This window comes from Eretmochelys imbricata, chromosome 14, assembly GCF_965152235.1.
Source record: "Eretmochelys imbricata isolate rEreImb1 chromosome 14, rEreImb1.hap1, whole genome shotgun sequence".
NCBI classification, from domain to species: domain Eukaryota; kingdom Metazoa; phylum Chordata; order Testudines; family Cheloniidae; genus Eretmochelys; species Eretmochelys imbricata.
Window position 1 is genome coordinate 13625886 of NC_135585.1, and position 19189 is coordinate 13645074.

The 19189-nt window shown below is 51.0% G+C and overlaps 1 protein-coding gene across 2 annotated transcripts in view; it reads right to left on the reverse strand.

Annotated features, from left to right (window-relative positions):
• Positions 1-9200: 9200 nt before the first annotated feature.
• The window catches only part of SPATA20 (spermatogenesis associated 20), a 30063-nt gene continuing 20074 nt past the window's right edge, over positions 9201-19189 (reverse strand). For both annotated transcript variants that reach the window (XM_077833860.1, XM_077833859.1), the window contains one exon: positions 9201-11299. In XM_077833860.1, coding sequence (XP_077689986.1) covers positions 11129-11299 — 171 coding nt within the window. In that variant the 3' untranslated portion in view covers positions 9201-11128. The remainder of the gene's footprint in view (positions 11300-19189) is intronic.

Genomic DNA, 19189 nt, shown 5'->3' on the forward strand with positions numbered 1-19189 from the left:
ACCCTTACTATGAGAGAGAGACAGACTACAGAATTCCCCCTTTAGTAAATATAATATACTATAGTATACCACTATTTAAAAAAAAACCCACAATATTCTACAGAATTCCTCCTGTATTATAAAAGGCTTCAGAATCCCACAAGAGGCCACCCTTATTAACACATAGCCTGGTACATCTCAATAGAGGTCTCTGACTTTATAAGTGTCTGTGGTGTTGCTAGACTTTCATCCTATCACAGCAGAATGACTTATAAGGGACGATAGCAAAGATTTTTTGAAGTATTTAGGTGCCCAAAGATGGAGACAGTGACCTAGTGGGATTTTTGAAAGCATCTCGGTGCCTAACTTCAACTGGGAGTTATTTATCTGCATCTTTAAGGGAGTTGGGGGGAGCTACCTGTGAATGGGGGGCAGAGGGATAGGAGGGAGAGCTACTGATACGACTGGGGAATGATAGGGTAGGCAACAGATTCCAGGCTGGGCAGGAGCATCCTACCTGCTGCCAGGCCCATTCCAGCCACTTCCTGCTCCATGGCCTGATCCTGGGTGCCATGGCAAGCGCTCTGGGTCCTGCTCTCACCTCCGAACCCTATCCCTGGGCATGAGGGAGTTTACACATGGGTGGAGCCCCAACAATCTTTCCATGACAGAGGCTTTAGCTTTCCCCTGCTCCCCTGGGTCTGCCACCCCCTGTTTAGCTGCCTAAATACCTTTGAAAATCTGGCCACCAATCTTTTACGGAGGCAAGGCACCCCTTAGTTTTGATGGGCATTTGGAGGGAGGAAATACTTCAGGATGAACTCTGAAGCTAGTCATTCTGCAATGGCACTCTGCACAAGGACGAGTTAGATCAATGCTCTGTCCCCCCTAACCCTGCCCTTTAACACAGACCCCCCCACACACCACGAGTTACCCCACTGACATCTACGTTAACACCGAAGCTCACAAGCTCCATATGCCGGAAGCCTGGGCATAGCAGCCCAGCATCCCAGAAGGAGACACCACAGGCCCCATTAAACACAGAACACGATCAGCATGGGAGTCACCGAGCAGAAACTTTTCACATCACTGCTTCTTGTCATGTCTGTGCACCGCGGCTGTCAACAAAACCCTAATGTAATTGTGTAGACAAGCAAGGGGTGGAAAACAACAGTTTCAGCAAATCAACGTAATTTGCAAGGAAATTGGTGAGTTACTGGCAGGAACAGTAATGAGGAAGGAAGCTTCTTGGGGAGAGTTTAACTTTTTGCTTCTTATGCTGCTCTGTCTCTTGGGTCAGTGGCTCAGTTGCTCCATGAATTCAGCCACTCACAAGAGAGGAGCATTTGACGACAGGACAGTTTGACACCTCTTGTCAAGCTGCAACGGAAAAACTGCTACCCTTCTAGCAGAGCGAGCTTCCTCCCAGCAGTGCCTGGGGAACATCCCCTCATCTTGCAGCCTGCACCATTTCACAGAGCCCTGGGGGACCTTTCCTCTCAGCTGTGACCTGGGCGTACCTCCTTCTCCCACAGTGTGTTTGTTCGTGCTGCAGAGCCCTGGAGAATTCCTACTTCTCTAGCGCTGTGAAGAGTGCCCCTGTATGCACTCATTCACTGTCATGCTCTATGGCCGCTGTTCTCAAACTGTGGGTCGGGACCCCATTTTAATGGGGTCTCCAGGGCCAGCATTAGACTTGCTGAGACCCGGGGCTGAAACTGAAGCCCAAGCTCCACCCCTACTCAGGGGCGGCAGGGCTCAGGCTGTGGCCCCCCGTCCCCTCCCACCAGGGGCGGCGTGGCTCGGGCTGCAGACCCCCCGCTCTCCACTGGGGGCAGCGGGGCTTGGGCTGTGGACCCCCTGCTCTCCCCACTAGGGTGGCAGGGCTTGGGCTGCGGACCCCCCTCTCCCCACGGGGAGCAGCGGGGCTCGAGCTGTGGGCCTCTCCCCACATGTAGTAACTTTGTTGTAAGAAGGGGGTTGCAGTGCAATGAAGTTTGAGAACCCCTTCCCTATGGGATCTCCCTGGATTTCAGCACTGTGAACTTCACAACTGTGCCTGGGAAGATCCCCCTGTTCCTGCAGTAGCGTCTGGCTGAAGGATTAATCTTACGAGTGCCGACACTGATGTCTTCCTCTGTTGGTAAGAAACCAAGCCTTTATAACGTTTCAATTGAGTTAAAGCAAGAGGCTGCTTCCCCAGAGGCCAAAGGAACGGGCTGAAGCAGATTGATATTTGTGATTTTTTGGGGGGGGGGGGGGGAGGGGGGCGGGTTTTCCTTATGTTCAGTTCACTGCGCAGGGGTCTCTGTGATTTTCCCATCCAGTGCCTGTGCTGGGAAGGCTCTGGTCTTCCCGCCATTCTCTCTTTTCCTGACAGACCCTCCCCAACTCAGCTCCGGGCCCTTTAAATAGATGTTTTGCCATAGTGCAGAGGGGATTGTCTCTTGCCTTAACCTACATTCCTTCCTTTTCAACTCTGCATGAGCAATTAAAATTTAAATAAGAGGCTCTGCACTGCAGCAGGGACTGGTGGGGGGGCCGATGGAGAAGGGCGCAGCCCTCTCAGCCAGGCTCCAGCGGTGTCACCACCCTGGAGGTGAGAATTTATTCCCAGCGAACAGCTCCAGGCAGGCATCGGCACAGAACGCCCTTGGGATGGCAGGGTCAGATGCTGCTGCTGCTCAGAGTTGGAAGGACTATACCATGCTGAGGCCCTGCAGAGAGAAAAGCCAGCCCCAGGATTCTGCTCCCTACCCCCAAAACACTCAGCTGGTTTGGCCAGAAGGACATATCAGAGAGTTCTCAACAACTCATTGGCAGAACGGCATCCTGAATGCCCAGCACTCTCCCCCATTGCCACAAGTGAGTTGTGCACAGTGGATGTGAGCTGGGGCAGATCAGTTGTGGAAGGGCACCTGACCAACTCTGGTTTGCACTGAGCTGGCAGCAAGGGGGTGCTGAGCTGGACACTGGGGCATTAGTTCTGGGTGTTGAGAGGGCAGCATGTACCACCCAATGTGTCTGGGATCTGGCTGAGCCCAATGGGGTCAAGTTAACATTTCCCCAGAAACATTCACGTGTGAATGTCTGGGCCCTTGTACTGCAACCCTTCCAATTCACGTTGAGTTCAGTTCAGTTTCTGCACCGACATTTCCTTGTCTTTGTAAATATACTGAAGGGAATGCTCTTGCCCAGAGCTAGAGTGACCGGATTAGCAAAATTGACAGCATAGGTGCTGGAACTATGGATGCCGGGGGGTGCTGCAACACCCCCTGGCTTGAAGTGGTTTCCATTATATACAGGGTTTACAGTTTAGTTCAATGGCTCTCAGCACCCCCACTATACAAATTGCTCCAGCGCCCCTGCCTGACAGGTCTTCTCCAGCGCTAACCTCCGTGATCTGAAAAACCAGAAGTGGACGCCCAACCCACTGTTGCTAATCCCAGGCATTCAAAAATCAGATTGGTTTAAAAATATAATCAAATGGGGGCTCTTTTTCCTGGCCTGCTGGATTTGGAGGCTAGGGGGCACTCAGGTCACCTCTTCCAGCTTTTCTCCACAACAATGAGAGCTAAATTCTTTTTTAAATGAAAGCTGAGATTCTCATCTAATCACCAGAGTCCAAAACCTTGGGCTTTGAGAAAAATACCAAATATCTCAAGATGTGTGATAATCATGAGAGTTGGCCATACTGCCATCCTGATGAAAGTCCCTTTATAAGGAGACGCTTGGGATTCAAGACAGGTCCCATAATAGCTACTTAAAGTCAGGCAAACTAGAGAGGAGCCCAAGTGGCAAACTTTGCATCCAGTGTTTGCCCCGAACTCCACCCAGGCATGGGGGGACTCAGGTGAGATCAGGGTGGTCATCTTGGCACAAAGGAGCCAGTTGTGAAGTTTGGGGGCTTTCAGATTTGAAGTTCTGGATCACCCCATGATAGAGCTAAAGGCCAGATGTGAAAGTCAGGTCTTTCCCCAAGTTGGAGGGTTTGACCCTCTGTCCATTGGAAACAGAAGTTCCTGGGAGCAATCATTTTGCATGGCCCCACCTGCTGATGAACTGAAACAACAAGACAGTATAGGCTAGAGCAAATCACTGGAAACATATAAATGTTAAGAGAAAAACACACACGCACACAAATCCAGGGGATCGACCATTAACCTCCCGGAGCGAGTGAACCATAAAGCCTCGGGCCTCAACATGTGAAAACTGAATGCAAAGAGTTACAAAGGAATTTCATAAAACTGGGCAACAAAATGGCAGATGAAATTCAATGTCGATAAATGCAAAGTAGTGCACGTTGGAAAACAATTCCAGCTATAAATACAAAAGGAGGGGTTCTAAATAAGCTGTTACCATTCAAGAAAGAAAGATCTTAGAGTCATTGTGGATAGTTCTCTGATAACATCTGCTCAGTGTGCAGCAGCAGTCAAAAAAAGTGAACAATGTTAGGAGCCATTAGGAAAGGGATAGATAGTAAAATAGAAAATATCAATGCCACATCTGGAATACTGCATGCATTTCTGGTCACCTCATCTCCAAAAAGATATATTAGAATTGGAAAAGGTACAGAGAAGGGCAACAAAAATGATTAGGAGGTATGGAACAGCTTCCAGACAAGGAGAGATTAAAAAGACTGGAACTGTTCAGCTTAGAAAAGAGACAATTAAGGGGAGGATATAATAGAGGTTTATAAAGTCATGAACGTATGGAGAAAGTGAAGAAGGAAGTGTTATTTACACCCTTCATATAACACAAGAACCAGGGGGTCACGTGATGAAATTAATAGGCAGCAGGTTGAAACCAAACAAAAGGAGTTACTTCACACAACCTGTGTATACTTCTACACGGTCAACCTGTGGAACTCATTGCCATGGGATGTTGTGAAAGCCAAAGTATAAGTGGGTTCAAAAAAGAATTAGATAAACTCATGGAGAATAGGTCCATCAATGGCTATTAGCCAAGATAGTCAGGGACACCACCCACACCCTGGGTGTCCCGAAGCCTCTAACTGCCAGAAATAGGGACTGGAGGACAGGGCATGGATCACTTGTTAATTGCCCTGTCCTGTTCACTCCCTCTGAAGCATCTGGCGCTGACCACAGTCGGAAGACAGGATACTGGGTTAGATGGAACATTGGTCTGACCCAGTATGGCCATTCTTATATTCTTATGATAGATGGCCAAAAACAGTTTGGCCTTTTTTTATTATTATTCTCTTTCCCTCTTCCAGGACAGTAAAAAGCATTCACGAGATGAGGTGCAAAATTCCTTCTTGACTTCAAAGACATTTCTCCTGGCCAGTTTCTCCTGATTCCTGGCATATTCCATTGGAAAGCTCTTCACACAACCAGCTGGCAACACACAGTACAAAGCTCTTGCTTCCCCTGCAACTCTCGCTTCCAGATTACAGCATCTTTTTGTCAAGGTGAAAAGGAAAGTAGGAAGCAGCCTGCATTTCAAAGGGAGCCTGACAATATCAGAGAGGCTTTGAAAGCACCGTGCTTCCCTGTTTGCAAACAGAAATAGGGTAGGGGAAAGCACCAAAGTTTACATTCCACCAAAGGGATCTCATGTCATTAAAGATGCCCCATTCTGCCTAGAAGTAAGAGATAATTTAAAAAAAATCTCTCTCTGATCTCCATGCAATAAATAACATGAACGCCTTTAAATGAACACCAAAACCAGGGCTTCCATGATGATGAAAGATGCATCTTCCTTCCTCCATGTCATGGAACCTTCTGCTTGGACACGAACTGAATTATGGTACCTCCTGCATCTGGGAGACTCAGGCACTGGGAGACTACTGCATTTCCTCTGCTAGGGATTGATCCTGCAGCATTCGAGTTTATGGGAGTTTTCCCATTCAATAGGTGCAAGACCAGTCCCCTAAAGCACTGTGTAGGGCGGCCCAAAAGCATTTAGTGATGGGAAAATTGGGGGTTTTGACTTAACAAAATGTTTCACTAAAAGTGTCTGTTTTCCATGGAACTTTCAACTTTTCATCAAAAAAACAAGCACCCAAAAAACAAAATCTGAAAATTTTTGATTCAGAAATGCCACAGTGGTGCCTTATGGAAGTTGTAGTTCAGGTTCCCCTTTCCCTGCTTCTCTTCTATGTACAGAGCTCCCCAGTTGGACTACATCTTCCATGATGCAACACACCCAGGACTCCCATGATGCACTGCACAGCTCAGCAAGAAGGGAGTCCATAGTTCCCCATGGGATATGTAGTCCAGCTAGGAGAGAGGAATGGAGCCATGAGGTACCCAAATTGCAATTTTCCTAAAGCAGCATGGTGGTATTTCTGAATCAAAACTTTTCAGCTGAAAATGTTTGGTTTTCAGCCAAAAGTTTTTGGTTTTTGATTATTTGTGTGTGAGAGAGAGAAAGGCAGTTTTCTGGAAAAAAAGAAAATCAATGAAAATTATTTCCCCCCGTTTTCACTGAAAATTTTCCATAGGGAAAAAACCCAAAACATTTTCCAGCCAGCTCTAACACTGAGACCTTGTCCCACCCTGAGCAAGTGACTCAAGTACTCCAACACAACTGCTTTACTGAGCTATAGCATAGTGTCTGGCAGACTAAAACACCAAGCGATGACCTCCTCATTACCTCCCCAATAGTACAGCACACAGGAGAGTAAAACAATGACACAGAACTACATTATTTCTGCTCTACGATAGCATTCTGAAGACTACAGCACCAAATTACCTGTGCTAAAGCATATGGACTGGCTCACCTGCATGTCTGCCTGCTACTTGTTTACAACACTGACTTATTACACCAAAACCCAGCTTCACTTCCTACTGCCCAAGTAACACAGGACTGTTATTATCCATCAGTTGCTTCCTGTTTATGTCATTTACCTGTATAACTCTGTGTATTCTCTGTACCTGTTTAAAAAGATAAATAAGTAAATAAAAGACAGGGAAAGCAAGTTGGCTTATTGGAATTTCAACCTTAGTCCAGCATTCACTGTGATTCAAGAGCAAGGTAATTTTTCTATCCCAAAGGATTTCTGTCCCTATTTCACAAAGCCAGTAGAGGGGCAACAAGATACCCCTTTACACTGCACAACACCCACTCTAGAGTGTAAATCTTCCTTCTGAGGGCGGGCAGCCATCTTGTCTTCCAAAATCCCTGCCTCTGAGCAAAGAGAAGAGTGAGCTGTTACCTGCTTTTATAACCTACAGCCTGGTGTTTATAGGACGATTTCAACCAATCAGAACGGAGAATAAATAGGCACATATAATGAGTACTCTCAGGTCTCTCTAGGAAGTTGGAGTATGCCTAGAAGTTAGGCAATTCAAGGTTCTGAGGGGCATTATAGTCCAAGCAGCCCCTCCTGGTGGTTCACAGAATGGAACATTTCAAGAACTGCCTGAAAGGGGATCTGTGGCCAGGAGCTAGGTCAATAAAACAGTCTCTCTCCCACACACTGGTCTGCAGAGTGAAACCCTTGGTCTAACAGACTGACCCCAGAATGGGGAGTCAGCAACTCTGCTTTGCTCTGTGATCAGGGACAAGCCATTGGGCTTCTTTGGGCCTCAGCTTCTCCGTCTGTGTCATCCCCAGCCACACCTTGGGAAAGGTAGAGTGTTATTCACCTGTTTGTAAGTGCTAAGTGTTGGTTTCATTGCAATAAAGTTTCAGTCGTAACAGCCTGTCAGCAGCTACATTGGATGCACTGCCCACAGCTCCCCCAGCCTGGTGTCCACTGCGGGCTCTCTTGCTGGCTGTTAGTTTGTGGGGGCACATCAGGCTGCTCTAATCTCCTTTTGATTGGCACTTCTTGAAGCAAATTGCTCAGTCACCAGGGTCAGCCGAGCCCCTGGTATGCAGCATGTAATTCAAATAGAGCTGCTAGGCGGGGAGCGAGGCTGTTGTCACGGGGTCCAGAAATGTCATTCGCTAGTTCCCTTGCAGGAACAGCCGCGGGGTTCAGAGACCCCACACCTCTCTCCATGCACCACGTTCCCAGCTGAGTCGTTGCCTCTTCTCTCCAGTGTCACGCTCTCCCCGCCCCTTTCTGCCTCCTGTTCAGCCATCCCTCATAGGTGAACATGCTCCTGAGGAGCTGAGCTGGGAGTCAAAGGGTCAAGCAGCTGAGACTGGTATCACGCAGGCGACAACAGGGCTGACAGGATGATGGTCAGGCCAATGTATCAGGTCCTCATTCTCTTACGGTGGGCCCCATTCTGCTACACTTACTCAGGTCCCTTGCTCCCACGAGTAACCCTGTCACTGGGCTGTGTCTGTACCTATGGTACTAGCCAGCACAAAGGTAGCAGGTCAGCCCCAGTAGGGTTAGTTACTAGCATCCCTCCATCACAGCCTGTTCCATGGTGACGGTTAGAGGCCCCTAAATCTCTCCTGGCTCCTTTAATTAGGCAGAGAGCCGGCCCAGGAGTAGGAGAGGCGAAGCAGATGGGAGAGCTACAGAGAAGGGAAAAGCCAAGGGGAGATCAAGCAGTGCTACAGGTGGAAGTCCGAGTGCTGACTACTTCTCCCCCTGCTTTCCTGACACAGCTCCCAAGAGCAGCCCCAGCAGCAGGCAAACGCTGCTTGTGAGGGGCTTGCCCCAAGAACCCTCCCAGGCTTCACGCCTGCTCACTCGGCCTGCCCTGCTAGCTGCCTTTGGTGTGGGAATGAACTGCCTGCCTGCACCACCAGCATGGGGGCACGATCGCAAGGAAGCCTCCACAGCACTGAAGGCAACATCTCCTCTGGCCTGACAATGACTTTGCTTTTAATGGGAGCCAGTGTCCCAGCCCGCTCCTGCCCCAGGCACCATGCACCCAGTTAGCCATGCTTCTATTTTCCACCTTATATGGTTTGAGCATGTGTTTAAAGTGACCCATGTTGAACTTTCTGAGCCCCGGGGGAGTCAGCGTTTAACTGAGAGACGCTATTACCCCCAACCAGGCACATATGCTGGTCCCCAGTGGTGGCAAGAGGGAAATGGAGCTATCTGCTCCCACTGGACTAAAATCAGCAGTCACTGCAGGTTGCAACACTGATTCTTAAAGACCCCCACGCCCCAGGACAGAGGGAATTAGACCCAGGGTTCCCAAACTGAGGGCTGCTGCACAGTGCCACATGGTCCACCGGCATAACTGTATTCTCCAGTCAAGCTCTTAGTAAATCTTTAACTCCATGTGACTCACGTCAGTAAAAGCTACAGCAATGAAATGTTTAGAGCTGTATATGCTGGACAGAGTATAGAAAAAACTTTATTTATAAAAACCCAAGCTGCAATAAATCAAGTTTAATTCTCGCGAGTACAATGATGCATTTCACTGCAAGGTAACCTAGCAGTGTACACACAGTCTGCCACTTACAACTGTAAAAACGGCAAGCAGTTTTTCTATCTGACCTGGCTGGATTTATTTTTCAGAAGCAAGAAGAATGCACTGGTGGAGAAGATGATGAAAGCCCTGGACCATCTACAGTGACACAAATGAGCCAGCCAAAAAAATAAAGTGGTAAGAAAATACGATGATGCATGCTTGAAGTTTGGATTCTCTTTCACTGGACGGGTTGAGTACCTGTTGCCTCAGTGTGTTATAACAGAACTGTTATTTTGCATTTTTATTTACAATATCTGATTGTTTTCTAATTAGTAGAGAGTAGGGTTCAGTCTTGACTTATACAACACAGAAATTCAGATTTTACACTAAAAAAATACTGAAAACACAATATAGGGTTCAAGTTTAAAATCAACAAATAACTGGTTTTTTAACAATTTTATTAATGTTGTGTTGCTCATTCAGTTTTGTACATGGTACAGTTATGCACTGTTTGCCCTGTTTGAACACCACATTTTGCTCTCCATGTTTTTTTAAAGTGTAGCTTTACTAAACCTGTTGCTTTCAAAGACCTTAAAGCCTGTCTTTGAGTGCATATTGCTAGGGATTTCTATCCTTACAACTGTTTATATTCAAATGAAAAGGAAACATGGGAATTCTTTGCTTACAGTGTTATCGTTTAGCTGTCTGTAATGATTATTAATGGTTCTAGTTGTTAATAGTGGTGTTAACAGCGGGGTGCAGTGCCCATTGCAGCTGTACAGGTGGGCCACAGGGAACCATGTTTGAGGACCCCTGAATTAGACCACACTGCCGGTGGCCCACTGGAATTAGCCACTGCTGCGCATGACGGTTCACAGCTAGACACTCCGCCGCATCCCCCTTGACACTGGCTAGAGGAGGGCAGTGCTTTTCAGAGGGCAGATCCTTATTTAAGGTAAAAAAAAATGTTGTAGCCTTCCTTGCATTTACGAGTAAAAATGTATTCATGCTAACAGTGCTAATAAGCCTGTGTAATTGATTTGTGCGTGTGTTTGGAGAGGCTGACAGAGAATCCTTGACATTGAAAAGGGAGGCTGTGCAGGGAGTGAGACTTTCGTTGTTTTTATTTGTAATAAAATTTCCAGTGCCTCCCCCTGCCCCCCCCACTCCCTGGATTGCCTTACACAACACCCACCCCACTCCCAGGGATCGCAACCCACCAGTTGAGAAACATTGGAGTAGGGGGATGGGAAGTCAGGACTCCTGGGTTCTATTCCTGGCTCTTCCTATGTAATCTGGGCAGATGAATCTCTCTGTGCCTCAGTTTCCATAAACAAGGACAATGCCACCGCCCGGGGTGCTGCAAAACCTACCTAGGAAAAGGAGCAACCTGATTGGACATTGTTATGATTAGATTCCACTGCATGTGGACTCTTCATATTTGACTCAACTGGTCATGGTTCAGATCAGAACTAACTGCACCTGTCCCTGGGGATTTGAATGCAAGGAACATAATCAGCCCCAAATGGGCAGTGCTCTTGAGAACTGTGGAGTGTGAGTCTTCCTGATGAGGAGGAGGAAAGACACTGTTACAACTGAAACACGAGGGCTAAAACCATCTCAGAGGACAGAGCTGCTCACGGATGGGTGGTGGGGAGCCAGCAGGGATGGATGGCTGTGACTGCTTGTCGGTTTCACTAAGAACAATCCAGGGGGTGGCTTGTGCAAAAGGTGACTTTATTGCAGAGTTCTGCGCTGCGTCCATGCATAGTCACCGCGGCTGTCTCGCTAGTCTATTTTCTTTCACCTTCGCCAAGACGGCAGGGTGCCCGGCGGGGCCACGGGGCGACAGCTCACAGCAGCAGCAGCCTGCGCAGCTCCTGGGAGGAGGTGACAGGCAGAGAGCAGGCAAAGTTTTCACAGAGATAAGCAGTGGCTTTTCCGTCTTTCCTCTCCAGGGAGGAGAGGAAAGGCAAATGGTGGTACAGGAATCCAGTACTGTCCCCGTCCGCCAGCATCAGCACCTGGGATACACAGAGATGGAGACAGTCAGGGATGGAGTGAAAGGGAGAACACAGTCAAGACCCAGTCAGCTCCCCTGGCCCACCGTGGGAAGTGCTAACTGTATCACGCCTACACATGCTAGGAGAGGGGAGGATGGAAGGTGAAGAGAACCAGATACAGATCTTAGCGCATGTCTCATGGAGCACAGACCCTGCAATCACATCCCCACACCCTTTACTGCTGCTATTTACTAACTTTTTGTAACACTTCTTCGAAGGCTGAAGGGCCTGGGTATATTTAGTTTGGAAGACAGGAGATTGGGGGTGGGGAGGACATGCCAGCTTCTTGAAAGGCTGCCATAAAAAAGATGGAGAAAAGTTGTTCTCTCTTGCCAGCAGGGGCAGGACAAGAGGCGATGGGTTCAAACTCCAGCACAACAGATTGAAATTAAATCTCAGGAAAAACTTCCTAACGGTAAGAACAGGAGACCAAGGGCAGAGACTACCTCCGGAGGTCATGGAAACACCTTCACAGGAGGTTTTCAAAAGGAGGCTGGAGAGCCACCTGTCTCGGATGGTTTAGACACAACAAAGCCTGCACATTGGCAGGGGGTTAGACTACATGACTCTTATGATCCCTTCTAGTCCTATGCTTCTATTCCAGAGAGACCTCGACCCTACAGACCAACCAATGCTGCCGGAAGAATGTGGGACCCCCATTTCTAGCCCTCTCCCCTTTCCTGCACCCCCTCTACATGGCGTATCCTGCCTGACCCACCCTGCTACCCCTCCTCCCCTTGTGCATGTCTCCCGTGAGACCTAAACGCCTGTTTTCCCCTCTTAGCAACAAAAACGTACGGCACCTCCTGACCAGAATAAGCGCAGGACCATATGGCCAGGGCTCCTCAATGCAGGTCACTCTCCTCTCATTGATCTGTGCTAACTTAGGGCTCCACCCTGGAAGGTGCTGATCCCTGCCAACCCCCACTCAAGCCACTCTGTCGGTATACTGTAAGGGCTCAGCGTTCAGTGAAGGGTGTCACACAGGGGGCTTGGTGTAGTGACGGGTGGGGCTTGGGGACGGCTGGGCATGCACTGCTGAGTATCACATGAGAGGCTCAGTGTGCAGTGATGGGAGCTGGCATGCAGTGAGGGGTGGTGCCTGAGGGCTCAGTGTGCAGTGAGGGGTGGTGCCTGAGGGCTCAGTGTGCAGTGATGGGAGCTGGCATGCAGTGAGGGGTGGTGCCTGAGGGCTCAGTGTGCAGTGAGGGGTGGTGCCTGAGGGCTCAGTGTGCAGTGATGGGAGCTGGCATGCAGTGAGGGGTGGTGCCTGAGGGCTCAGTGTGCAGTGAGGGGTGGTGCCTGAGGGCTCAGTGTGCAGTGACGGGAGCTGGCATGCAGTGAGTGGTACTGCCTGCGGGCTCAATGTGCAGTGAGGGGTGGTGCCTGCAGGCTCAGTGTGCAGTGAGGGGTACTGCCTGGGGGCTCGGTGTGTACTGTGCGCGGGTGCCCGGGCAGGGTTGGCATGCAGGGGGGAGTAATGCCCAGGGTTGTGTGTGCAGCGAGGGGTGTTGTGCAAGGAAGTGCTGGCATGCAATGAGGGGTACCGTCAGGGGGCACCATGTGCAGTGGGTGCTGCCCGGCCTGGGACTCGATGCTTATTCGTATGTGTAGCTGCACAGCCCCTCCCTGTTGGCTCCCAGTTGGGAGCGGCCGCACGGACAGCTTGGCCCATTGTGGTGCTGGGCCGTGTGCTGCAGCAGTGACTAACTCTGCTGCAAACCCACCCAAGTCCTGTTTACCCAACGAACAAACTGTGATCAACAGCGCTGCTGGCAACACCCCCGCTGCCCAGCAGGCTTCAAATTCGCTGCTCTAATTGAGCTCAAACGGCATTAATCTCTTTTAAGCCATGCCAGTTTCCCGCAGGCAGGAGTCAGAGCCACAGCGCAGACGGACCCAAGCCGGCCTGAGAGTTAACACTCCCCTCGGATCCCTGAGACACTCGACAAGGAGCCACTTTCCTAACTGTGGCAGATGCTAAATAACCGATCCCCCCTCTCAGGCCAATGGCTGCATGTTCAGCACTGCCTCCCTTTCCCCCTACACTAGGGATCCCATGGAGCCCAGAGAAGGGGACAAATCTTCCAGCATGCCAGACAGAGGGGGGGACAAAGCCAGGGGGCATGGGGCAGAGCAGCACAGGTGCAGGATGCAATGACAGCGGGAGGCTGTCAAGCAGTCCAACAACCCTGCCACAGGTGGCTCATGGTTAAGGCTAAGGTTTTGTCACGGATCTTTTTGGTAAAAGTCATGGACAGGTCACAGGCAATAAAGAAAAAGTCACAGAAGCCCGTGACCTGTCCCTGATTTTCAGAAAAAATATGCATGACAAAATGGGGAGCTGCAGGGTCCCCACACCTGGGCAGGTGCGGGGGGAGCTCTGAGGGCCCCCACCACCCATGGCTCAGAGCAGCGGCCTTCCCCCACTGCCTTGCTGCCCAGGGCTTCTCGGATCTCCAGGGTACCCCACAGCCCCAGGCAGCGGGGGTGCCCCACAGTTCCCAGCCACCACGGGCGGCGGGGGACCCTGCAGCTCCTACCAGTGGGGGCCTGAAGTCACGGAGGTCTCTAGAAGTCACAGATTCCATGTCTTCTGCGACCTCCGCGACAAAATCATAGCCTTACTCGTGGTTCACATGGCACCCGGGCAATTTTCAAGCCAAAATGCTGATCACCCTTCCCCACCAGAGCCTGCGCTCTCCCACAATGCCCTGGCTCGCTGTCGCCCACACGCTCATTTGCTGTGGGCCGGGACCTGCTGCCAGGGGGCGGGAGGACGCATGTTTTCCCCAGCCAGCCTGTTCTCCAACGCCAGCAAAGAAGGGCGGCATTCCTGCACTGTCTGCCCAGCAGGCCCGTCATCCCAGCACCCCAGAAGTCAGCGCAGACATACTTCTGACACCAACCCACGCCCCGCGCCCTAACCCAGCAACCACGGCACACATCACACCCACAGCCCTGAGCGCAGACACACACCAATACAACTGTACACCATCACACCGATCACACCACTAACCCCTAAACACACACGCTCCCAGCAATAGCAGACCCCAGCCCCCTCACGGATCACATCTGTTCTTAAACACACGTACACACACAGAACCACTGACACACCCCTCACATCCAAATGCAGCAAGCAGAGCACAGATCATACCAATGTCCCCCGGCACTGACATCCAACACCCTAGAGCAGCAATCACTGCACACATCACCCCAACTCGTGCTTCCACACAACACATGTCAGCTTCCACCCCAACCACCGCATACCAACTCCCCTCGCACGCCAGAGGCAGGCAAAGATCCCACCCACTGACACACACTGCACCCCTCCAGCGCAGCCCCACCCACATCGCACTGAGCCTGCTTCAAACCCTGCGAGCCACATTCCCCCCACCCACACACATCTCCTAGCTCCTCTGCTAAAGCCTCGGGCTTGCCCCGGACTCCTCCCAACCAGGCCACAGACCCGGCTAGCCTCCCACTCACTCTCCTCTCTCTGACGTGCTCCAAACTCCCGCCCTCCCCCCAACAGCTGTCCTGCCCCATTCCCCTCCATTTGGGCAGCAGGCCCCCTCGTCACACAGCGGCCACTGCTGCCCTCCTATGGACCATCTCTCTTTCCCAGGGCGCCTTCCATTCAGCCTGCTCCCATCTCCTCCACAGGGGCCTGGAGCTAGCTGCCCCCTCCCTGGCTGGAGGGGCCCCCTTCCCTGCCTCTGGCTTCAGCTCAGGATTGGCATCCTTTCTCTCCAACCCCCCTCCTGCCTCCCCCCAGTGCCCCACTGGCTTTGTCTGGAATTAATTCCAGGAGTGATTAATTACCAATTCATATCTAATCTGAAATTCATTATTCATTTTCTCGCAGCCTCCCTGAGGTCCTCTGGCTGGGCCAGGACAAAGCAAGGCTGGCGTGTTAGCGCTCCATGGAAGAGGAGATAATGAAATCCTTCATAATTACCCCGCAGGCCTTTAGCAGGCCAGGGAATTAACCCAGGAGCAGGCTCAGACCCAGGCCTGTGCCTGCCTCTGGCAGTGACTGAAATCTGCCTGCCACCGTCAGGACACTGCCTTCGGCCCCTAGCACCGGGTAAGGTTAGGAGGAAAAGACACCAACGTCTCTTTCCTCCCTAGTCCACCAGCCCCTGCTGGCACGGAGCAGTGGGGAATCCAGGGCATGTTCTAAGCAGGTCAGTGCAAGGAGGGCTGCAGCTCACAGGTAACATCTGCACTCCCCCCTTCTAGCCAATCAGCAAGAGCTCCCCCAAGCCTAGTCCACCTTGACAGTCAGAGGAGACCTCAATGAAGGGCTCATCCACCCCTTTCAGAGAGCACAATAATAACCACACAACCACATAGGGCAGCCTGAGACCCCCGGCCTACTGAACGCAGGGACCCTTGAAAGACTAACAGCAAGAACTGTACAGATGCAGCTTCCTTTGAGCTCAATGCGTGTTACAAGGGTGGGGGTGACTCTAAGAGCAAGCGTCACAGCGGATAAAGGACCGTTAGCAACATTTTCCAAGGGGAAACTGAGCCACAAAGCAGGGAAATGACCTCCTCAGGGTCACAATGCAAATCAGCAGCAGGTCAGGAACAGGCTGCACGACTCCCAACTCACTACAACCAAAAGTTCTTGTTCCCAAGCTGCTGGGTAGCGTTGCTGATGGCTGCTAAAGAGATGCCGTGCTCTGCCCCAGAGTAGGCTGCACTTTGGAGGGGAGGAGAAGTGAGCCTTTAGGCTCCACATCTTCTATCACTTGGTGAAGTGTCTAAAGATGGGATGAAGGATGCTAGTTAAACAAAGGATGCTGTCGCTATTAATCCCTGATTATCATGCACCTTGGCCTGAAATGTTACCATACAAAATGACAGACCTGAGATTCCAGACTTGGGTCCCTCCCACTCCAGCTCAGCACAGCGAAGGGTTAAATGAACCCATCCTTCTGCGGCACTCACTGATTCCTCCCTCCTCAAACAGAAACGCTCCCCCCCCCCCCCCCAACACTGGTATCAAATGTAAATTCACCAGCTTTCTCAACCTCACTACGGCAAGGATTTCGCTGTGATGTTTGCGAGGAATTAATTACTGGAACGACCTAGTTAATTACATCAATGCAGCTCAGGCTAGCCCCCAGCAACCTGCCAGCAATGGGTGGGTGGGCGGGGGTGTCATGTTGACGTCTCTTAAACTCCTGACACAGCTGCTCTGCCGTCTCCAGGGCAAGAGAGGCAAGCGCTGCAGAACGGGGTGGAGAAATGGAGAGTGGTGGGAGGGGACCGGGAAAGGGCAGAGGCGCCTGTTAGGAGCTCTGGGCTAGCGGCCTCCTGAAGGGGGAAAAGGCAGTTTGGGCCCAGGCTTCCACACGTCTCGTTGGACAGGAAAGTTGCTCTGGGGTCCTGGTGTCTGAGCCTGTCCAAATCCTGAGCAGTGTGGCTGGAAGGCTTTGCCTCTCCTCTCCTTTAGCTGAGGTGGACCGGGGAAAAAGAGCCAGTTAACTGGCAAGAGTAGTAATGGGCGCCACACACAGAGGGCGGGAGAGGCCAGGCACATCCAGGGATCCCAGGGGGAAGCCGTGCTGAAATCCCCCAGCCAGCAGTGCCCCAGCTCTGGATTCACTCCATGCCCCACACTCAACCAGGCTCCGCGATGGGGTTCCACAGGGCTCGCGCTCCCTGCCTGCCCTGGGGAGAATGGAGCCCTCCAGCCCACTCCCCGGATGAACCTGGGACTCTGCTCCCACTTCAAGGCAAGCCTGTATCCAGGACGAGCTTTATCCTCCCTGCGGGAACTCTCCTGAGGCTCGTTCTCCCTGCCCTGCGCTTGGGGCAGGCATGGACACTGGTGCAAAGTGGGCACAGACTGCAACCCCTGGTAGCGTTTGCATGGGGCCTGAGGTGCAGGTGTAACCTAGCACTCTGTCCTCCTCTAGTGGGCAGGGGAGAGACAGACCCCTTGAGTCTGCAACCTGCGGCCAGCGTGACACCCCGCAGCTGCTCATTAAACCTCTCAGAGCCTTTCACTGCCAGGTCATTCTGCTGAACCCAGCCCCGGCTGGTCATGACTAGAAGTGGCTAGGAAATGAGTTGATGATCTCAGTCCAGTTCCTGTGGTGACCCGGGACCAATGTTCCCTCTAATTTTTGACAGGCCTTGTGTGTGAAAAATTTCTTCTGTGCAAATTTTTGAAGAAGAGTTCAAATTTGTGCGCCATAAGGCAAGTGCGCCCAAGCGAGTAAAATGCTTATAAAGTTAAAAAGTTTTAATTTGCAATTTGTGATAATAGTTTTATACCATGTTATTTTATAGATGTCATCTTTAAATACTTAGAAAAAAGGAAATTTAACCTCCTTTCCCTTTCCCCCCCCTTGCCGGCTAGGAGAATCTGGCTGTGTTGATAGATGGTGGGCGAACAATGTCAAAAGTCGCCCGTAAATGATATTTCGGCCTGGCTCCGATGTAGCATTTCATTTGTTGTGCACGCGGTGTTTTGCCGTATGTGCGGGGTTTCAGATCGGTGTGCGGGCTCACACGCACACAGCTCAGAGGGAACAGTGCCCAGGACTCACGGGGGCCATGGAGCCTGAGTTAACAGCACGTCTCTCGTCCTCAGAGGTGGGTTTCTGCAGATCAGACCAGAGGCACGCAGGCAGGATGGCGTCGGGGAGCTTGGACTGCTGCTGCCTGCCCTGCCGATTCTGGGCACAATCAGAGGACGCCAGTCCTAGGGCTGACAGTCTGGCACCTCTCAGCAGCATACTGTGTCAAAAGCCCCAGCAGCAGCAAACCCTGCCACATGCATAGGACCCAGCAGCATGGAGGCATCTTTCTTCAGGCTCCTGCCTGGAGTTTCCTTGGCACTTAACTTCTCAGCTGCAGCAGGGACAGCACCTGCCTCTCCTCCTCCGGTGGCAGCAGAGACGTCGTACCTGGCTTAGGCTCTGGCCGCAGCCCTGAGCTAGCAAGTCAGAAGATACTTAGGACACTTCAGCTCCGATTCTTCTGCTTTCAGCCCTGTTTTACCAAACTGTGAGGAGATAGCCTGGCATCAGGTAAGCCCTCATATGACAATCCAGGAGGTGCTTGTGTTCAGCAGCTCTGTCTCCTTGTCAGCGTCAATCACATGTGGAAGAGACAGGATCTCTCACTCCAGACCTTGGAGACAACAGAGAGAGAGGCAGCTGTGACCAGGGTGGATGCAGGCCTCTGACATCCCGTCCATTATAGAGAGGCTGAGCAGGGCACAATACCTCGTTCGCTGAAGACACCAGCACTGGGAGACATGGACCCAGGTCTGTGTAATTTGAGATGTTCTGATCCAAACTTTCCAAAGCTTCAGGCAGGTTGGAATCCAGGGTTCTGGTTTAGGCCCATCCCTATAGAAAACTGACAAGAACCCCTCTTGCATCCCCAACTAATAAGAACAGCCATACTGGGTCAGACCCAAGGTCCAAAGGCCAGTATCCTGTCTTCCGACAGTGGCCAATGCCAGGTGCTTCAGACAGAATGAACAGAACAGGTAATGATCAAATGATCCATCCCGTCACCCATTCCCAGCTTCTGTCAAGCAGAGGCTAGGGCCACCATCCCTGCCCATCCTAGCTAATAACCATTGATGGACCTATCCTCCATGAACTTATCTAGTTCTTTTTTGAACCCTGTTACAGTCTTGGCAGTCAGAAGACCTTGGACAGAACCATTTTCCAATGGAAAATGAAGTTACATCAACATCGAAACGCTTCACAAAATCATGTTGATTTCATAGAAGTTTCATTGTGGAGAAAAATCTGGGAAAAAAGTTCTGCCAACATCAAAGAATCCTGTTTCGGTGTTCTCAAAACAAAAAGGTTT